Here is a 7,500-nt window from a genome sequence, read left to right as displayed (position 1 = left end):
TAATACTTAGTGTAATTGTTATGTTCTACACTGTAATACTTAGTAGTGTTATGTTATGTTCTATACTGTTCTATACTGTAATACTTAGTGTAGTTGTTATGTTCTATACTGTAATACTTAGTGTAGTTATGTTATGTTCTAATACTTAGTGTAGTTGTTATGTTAGTGTAAGTTATGTTCTATACTGTAATACTTAGTGTAGTTGTTATGTTGTATACTTTAATACTTAGTGTAGTTTATGTTCTATACTGTTCTATACTGTAATACTTAGTGTAGCTGTTATGTTCTATACTGTAATACTTAGTGTAGTTGTTATGTTCTATACTGTAATACTTAGTGTAGTTGTTATGTTCTATACTGTAATACTTAGTGTAGTTGTTATGTTCTATACTGTAATACTTAGTGTAGTTGTTATGTTCTATACTGTAATACTTAGTGTAGTTGTTATGTTCTATACTGTAATACTTAGTGTAGCTGTTATGTTCTATACTGTAATACTTAGTGTAGTTGTTATGTTCTATACTGTAATACTTAGTGTAGTTGTTATGTTCTATACTTTAATACTTAGTGTAGTTGTTATGTTCTATACTGTAATACTTAGTGCAGTTGTTATGTTCTATACTTTAATACTTAGTGTAGTTGTTATGTTCTATACTGTAATACTTAGTGTAGTTTCTATGTTCTATACTGTAATACTTAGTGTAGTTGTTATGTTCTATACTGTAATACTTAGTGTAGTTGTTATGTTCTATACTGTAATACTTAGTGTAGTTTCTATGTTCTATACTGTAATACTTAGTGTAATTGTTATGTTCTATACTGTAATACTTAGTGTAGTTGTTATGTTCTACACTGTAATACTTAGTGTAATTGTTATGTTCTACACTGTAATACTTAGTGTAGTTGTTATGTTCTATACTGTAATACTTAGTGTAGTTGTTATGTTCTATACTGTAATACTTAGTGTAGCTGTTATGTTCTATACTGTAATACTTAGTGTAGCTGTTATGTTCTATACTTTAATACTTAGTGTAGTTTCTATGTTCTATACTGTAATACTTAGTGTAATTGTTATGTTCTATACTGTAATACTTAGTGTAGTTGTTATGTTGTATACTTTAATACTTAGTGTAGTTTCTATGTTCTATACTGTAATACTTAGTGTAGCTGTTATGTTCTATACTGTAATACTTAGTGTATTTGTTATGTTCTATAATTTAATACTTAGTGTAGTTGTTATGTTCTATACTTTAATACTTAGTGTAGTTGTTATGTTCTATACTGTAATACTTAGTGTAGTTGTTATGTTCTATACTGTAATACTTAGTGTAGTTGTTATGTTCTATACTGTAATACTTAGTGTAGTTGTTATGTTCTATACTGTAATACTTAGTGTAGTTGTTATGTTCTATACTTTAATACTTAGTGTAGCTGTTATGTTCTATACTGTAATACTTAGTGTAGTTGTTATGTTCTATACTGTAATACTTAGTGTAGTTGTTATGTTCTATAATTTAATACTTAGTGTAGTTGTTATGTTCTATACTGTAATACTTAGTGTAGTTGTTATGTTCTATACTGTAATACTTAGTGTAGTTGTTATGTTCTATAATTTAATACTTAGTGTAATTGTTATGTTCTATACTTTAATACTTAGTGTAGTTGTTATGTTCTATACTTTAATACTTAGTGTAGTTGTTATGTTCTATACTGTAATACTTAGTGTAATTGTTATGTTCTATAATTTAATACTTAGTGTAGTTGTTATGTTCTATACTTTAATACTTAGTGTAGTTGTTATGTTCTATACTGTAATACTTAGTGTAGTTGTTATGTTCTATACTGTAATACTTAGTGTAGCTGTTATGTTCTATACTGTAATACTTAGTGTAGCTGTTATGTTCTATACTTTAATACTTAGTGTAGTTGTTATGTTCTATACTGTAATACTTAGTGTAATTGTTATGTTCTATACGTAATACTTAGTGTAATTGTTATGTTCTATACTGTAATACTTAGTGTAGTTGTTATTTTCTATACTGTAATACTTAGTGTAGCTGTTATGTTCTATACTGTAATACTTAGTGTAATTGTTATGTTCTATACTTTAATACTTAGTGTAGTTGTTATGTTCTATACTGTAATACTTAGTGTAGTTGTTATGTTCTATACTGTAATACTTAGTGTAGTTGTTATGTTCTATACTGTAATACTTAGTGTAGTTGTCATGTTCTATACTGTAATACTTAGTGTAGTTGTTATGTTCTATAATTTAATACTTAGTGTAGTTGTTATGTTCTATACTTTAATACTTAGTGTAGTTGTTATGTTCTATACTGTAATACTTAGTGTAATTGTTATGTTCTATACTTTAATACTTAGTGTAGTTGTTATGTTCTATACTGTAATACTTAGTGTAGTTGTTATGTTCTATAATTTAATACTTAGTGTAGTTGTTATGTTCTATACTTTAATACTTAGTGTAGTTGTTATGTTCTATACTGTAATACTTAGTGTAGCTGTTATGTTCTATACTGTAATACTTAGTGTAGTTGTTGTGTTCTATACTGTAATACTTAGTGTAGTTGTTATGTTCTATAATTTAATACTTAGTGTAGTTGTTATGTTCTATACTGTAATACTTAGTGTAGTTGTTATGTTCTATACTGTAATACTTAGTGTAGTTGTTATGTTCTATAATTTAATACTTAGTGTAGTTGTTATGTTCTATACTTTAATACTTAGTGTAGTTGTTATGTTCTATACTTTAATACTTAGTGTAGTTGTTATGTTCTATACTGTAATACTTAGTGTAATTGTTATGTTCTATAATTTAATACTTAGTGTAGTTGTTATGTTCTATACTTTAATACTTAGTGTAGTTGTTATGTTCTATACTGTAATACTTAGTGTAGTTGTTATGTTCTATACTGTAATACTTAGTGTAGCTGTTATGTTCTATACTGTAATACTTAGTGTAGCTGTTATGTTCTATAATTTAATACTTAGTGTAGCTGTTATGTTCTATACTGTAATACTTAGTGCAATTGTTATGTTCTATACTGTAATACTTAGTGTAGTTGTTATGTTCTATACTGTAATACTTAGTGTAGCTGTTATGTTCTATACTGTAATACTTAGTGTAGTTGTTATGTTCTATACTGTAATACTTAGTGTAATTGTTATGTTCTATACTTTAATACTTAGTGTAGCTGTTATGTTCTATACTGTAATACTTAGTGTAGTTGTTATGTTCTATACTGTAATACTTAGTGTAGTTGTTATGTTTTATACTTTAATACTTAGTGTAGTTGTTATGTTATATACTTTAATACTTAGTGTAGTTGTTATGTTCTATACTGTAATACTTAGTGTAGTTGTTATGCTCTATACTGTAATACTTAGTGTAGTTGTTATGTTATATACTGTAATACTTAGTGTAGTTGTTATGTTCTATACTTTAATCCTTAGTGTAGTTTTTATGTTCTATACTGTAATACTTAGTGTAGCTGTTATGTTCTATACTTTAATACTTAGTGTAGTTGTTATGTTCTATACTGTAATACTTAGTGTAGCTGTTATGTTCTATACTGTAATACTTAGTGTAGTTGTTCTGTTCTATACTGTAATACTTAGTGTAGTTGTTATGTTCTGAGCTTTACTTGGTGGACGGATCGTCGTAGGACGCCATCAGCACCACGGCACCCTTCTCCATGCTCTTCAGAAACTCAACCAGAGGTTTAACATCTGGAACAAATATCATATCACATCACATCTGCAACAAAGATCACATAACATCAGCAACAAACATCATATCACATAATTGACTCCTCCACAGAGACACAACCACGTCAGCATATTATTATATTATTATATTATTATATTATCATATTATTATATTATCATATTATGATATTATTATATTATCATATTATTATATTATGATATTATGATATTATTATATTATCATATGATATTATTATATAATCATATTATTATATTATCATATTATTATATTATCATATTATCATGTTATCATGTTATCATATTATATTATTATGATATTATTATATTATCATATTATTATATTATTATATTATATTATTATATTATGATATTATTATATTATCATATTATCATATTATTATATTATCATATTTATCATATTATTATATTATATTATCAGTTATCATATTATTATATTATCATATTATTATATCATATTATCATATTTATCATATTATTATAGTATTGTATTATTATATTATCATATTATTATATTATCAGTTATCATATTATTATATTATCATATTATTATATTATCATATTTATCATATTATTATCAGTCTCGACTCTACGTACCGCCGCTGTACATGTCAAAGTGAGCCGTCTTCACCACGTCTCCGGTTTTACCTGTTAGAGACAGAGACTTTAGAGACACTTATGGAGACTTTAGAGACACTTATGGAGACTTTAGAGACACTTATGGAGACATTAGAGACACTTATGGAGACTTTAGAGACACTTATGGAGACTTTAGAGACACTTATGGAGACATTAGAGACACTTATGGAGACTTTAGAGACACTTATGGAGACTTTAGAGACAGTTATGGAGACATTAGAGACACTAATGGAGACATTAAAGACAGTTATGGAGACTTTAGAGACACTTATGGAGACACTTGAGGAGAATTTAAGGCTCTGACACACCAAGCCGATAATCGGCCGATCGTCGGCAGTAAAGCCAGTCGGACTGATCAGTCTCCCCGAGGTCCAAAACGTTCCTCAGAACACACCGAAGAGACGCCGACTTGAGCGTACGTTCTGTGTGCGGGTGACGTTATACAAAAAATGAAAACCAGAAATGACCAACGCGTCACTCCAGCTGATAGCAATGGCGACTTGTTCAGAATCCGATCCCATATTGTACTAAAATAGTTCACCGAAACGTGTTTCTGAAAACATTTGAAGAGAGAAATAGTCCGTGCAGCTGCTTAATCTGTCTTCATTTCAGATCAACAAAGGTCAGTTTAAAAGATCTTCATCAGATTTTGAGAGACTCTAGTCACGCTCATCCCGTGTTAGCTCTCCACCAATCAGATTGGCCATTGAGTCCGACTGCCCGCCCTCCGACCCAGCGAGTCAGGTCGGCCCAAATGAAGGCCAACGTCTCCTAAGACTGACGACGGCACGCAACACACCGAACAGACTTGAGTCACCGACCTCGCCAGACTGTCAGACGGACCATTATCAGGTTGGTGTGTCTGCGCCATTAGAGACACTTTGGAGACACTTTGGGAGGGTTAGAGACAGACTATAGAGACACTTTGGGAGGGTTAGAGACAGACTATAGAGACAGACTATAGAGACAGACTATAGAGACACTTTGGGAGGGTTAGAGACAGACTATAGAGACACTTTGGGAGGGTTAGAGACAGACTATAGAGACAGACTATAGAGACACTTTGGGAGGGTTAGAGACAGACTATAGAGACACTTTGGGAGGGTTAGAGACAGACTATAGAGACACTTTGGGAGCGTTAGAGACAGACTATAGAGACAGACTATAGAGACACTTTGGGAGGGTTAGAGACAGACTATAGAGACACTTTGGGAGGGTTAGAGACAGACTATAGAGACAGACTATAGAGACACTTTGGGAGGGTTAGAGACAGACTATAGAGACAGACTATAGAGACACTTTGGGAGGGTTAGAGACAGACTATAGAGACACTTTGGGAGGGTTAGAGACAGACTATAGAGACAGACTATAGAGAGACTATAGAGAGACAGACTATAGAGACAGACTATAAATAGACAGACTATAGAGAGACTATAGAGAGACAGACTATAGAGACAGACTATAGAGAGACAGACTATAGAGAGACTATAGAGACAGACTATAGAGATACTATAGAGACAGACTATAGAGAGACTATAGAGAGACAGACTATAGACAGACTATAGAGAGACAGACTACAGAGAGACTATAGAGACAGACTATAGAGAGACAGACTATAGAGAGACTATAGAGACAGACAAACTATAGAGAAACTATAGAGAGACAGACTATAGAGAGACTATAGAGACTTTGATTAAATGCCAAGATGAACCACTCACCGTTTATTGTAACGATGTTGATTCCCGGCCCGGCGTTGTTCAGGACTGATCCCAGAACCCTGAGGACAGTCACATCTACTGTAAACAAAGCCACAACTATAGCTGCTCTCACAGCTGTCTTGTGTAGTTGTCTTCAATGTCTCTAGGGTTGGGTTCAATGTCTATAGGGTTGGGTTCACTGTCTCTAGAGTTGGGTTCAATGTCTCTAGAGTTGGGTTCAATGTCTCTAGGGTTGTGTTCAATGTCTTTAGGGTTGTCTTCAATGTCTCTAGAGTTGGGTTCAATGTCTCTAGGGTTGTCTTCAATGTCTCTAGGGTTGTGTTCAATGTCTCTAGAGTTGGGTTCAATGAGTCTAGAGTTGGGTTCAATGTCTCTAGGGTTGTGTTCAATGTCTGTAGGGTTGTGTTCAATGTCTCTAGAGTTGGGTTCAATGTCTCTGGAGTTGGGTTCAATGTCTCTAGGGTTGTGCTCAATGTATCTAGGGTTGTGTTCAATGTCTTTAGGGATGTCTTCAATGTCTCTAGAGTTGGGTTCAATGTCTATAGGGTTGGGTTCACTGTCTCTAGAGTTGGGTTCAATGTCTCTAAAGTTGGGTTCAATGTCTCTAGAGTTGGGTTCAATGTCTCTAGGGTTTTGTTTAATGTATCTAGGGTTGTGTTCAATGTCTTTAGGGATGTCTTCAATGTCTCTAGAGTTGGGTTCAATGTCCCTAGGGTTGTCTTCAATGTCTCTAGGGTTGTGTTCAATGTCTCTAGAGTTGGGTTCAATGTCTCTAGGGTTGTGTTCAATGTCTGTAGGGTTGTGTTCAATGTCTCTAGAGTTGGGTTCAATGTCTCTGGAGTTGGGTTCAATGTCTCTAGGGTTGTGCTCAATGTATCTAGGGTTGTGTTCAATGTCTTTAGGGATGTCTTCAATGTCTCTAGAGTTGGGTTCAATGTCTCTAGGGTTGTGTTCAATGTCTTTAGGGTTGTCTTCAATGTCTCTAGAGTTGGGTTCAATGTTTCTAGGGTTGTCTTCAATGTCTATAGTGTTGTGGTCAATGTCTCTAGAGTTGGGTTCAATGAGTCTAGAGTTGGGTTCAATGTCTCTAGGGTTGTGTTCAATGTCTGTAGGGTTGTGTTCAATGTCTCTAGAGTTGGGTTCAATGTCTCTGGAGTTGGGTTCAATGTCTCTAGGGTTGTGCTCAATGTATCTATGGTTGTGTTCAATGTCTTTAGGGATGTCTTCAATGTCTCTAGGGTTGGGTTCACTGTCTCTAGAGTTGGGTTCAATGTCTCTAGAGTTGGGTTCAATGTCTCTAGGGTTGTCTTCAATGTCTCTAGAGTTGGGTTCAATGTCTCTAGAGTTGGGTTCAATGTCTCTAGGGTTGTCTTCAATG

General features: G+C 32.9%; 1 protein-coding gene across 1 annotated transcript in view; it reads right to left on the bottom strand.

The window, feature by feature from the left end:
* The window catches only part of LOC114552156 (protein FAM3C), a 20,180-nt gene that overhangs the window by 2,606 nt on the left and 10,074 nt on the right, over window positions 1-7,500 (bottom strand). Inside the window, exons 5-7 of the mRNA XM_028572793.1 lie at window positions 6,123-6,181; window positions 4,363-4,413; window positions 3,663-3,747 (exon numbers count right to left, since the gene is read on the bottom strand). Of these exons, the coding sequence (XP_028428594.1) occupies window positions 3,663-3,747; window positions 4,363-4,413; window positions 6,123-6,181 (195 nt within the window). The remainder of the gene's footprint in view (window positions 1-3,662; window positions 3,748-4,362; window positions 4,414-6,122; window positions 6,182-7,500) is intronic.

Source organism: Perca flavescens, unplaced genomic scaffold (genome assembly GCF_004354835.1).
Source record: "Perca flavescens isolate YP-PL-M2 unplaced genomic scaffold, PFLA_1.0 EPR50_1.1_unplaced_scaf_8, whole genome shotgun sequence".
Taxonomy (NCBI): Eukaryota; Metazoa; Chordata; class Actinopteri; order Perciformes; family Percidae; genus Perca; species Perca flavescens.
The sequence above is the reverse complement of the archived record's forward strand: the minus strand, read 5'-3'. Positions and strand labels throughout refer to the sequence as shown.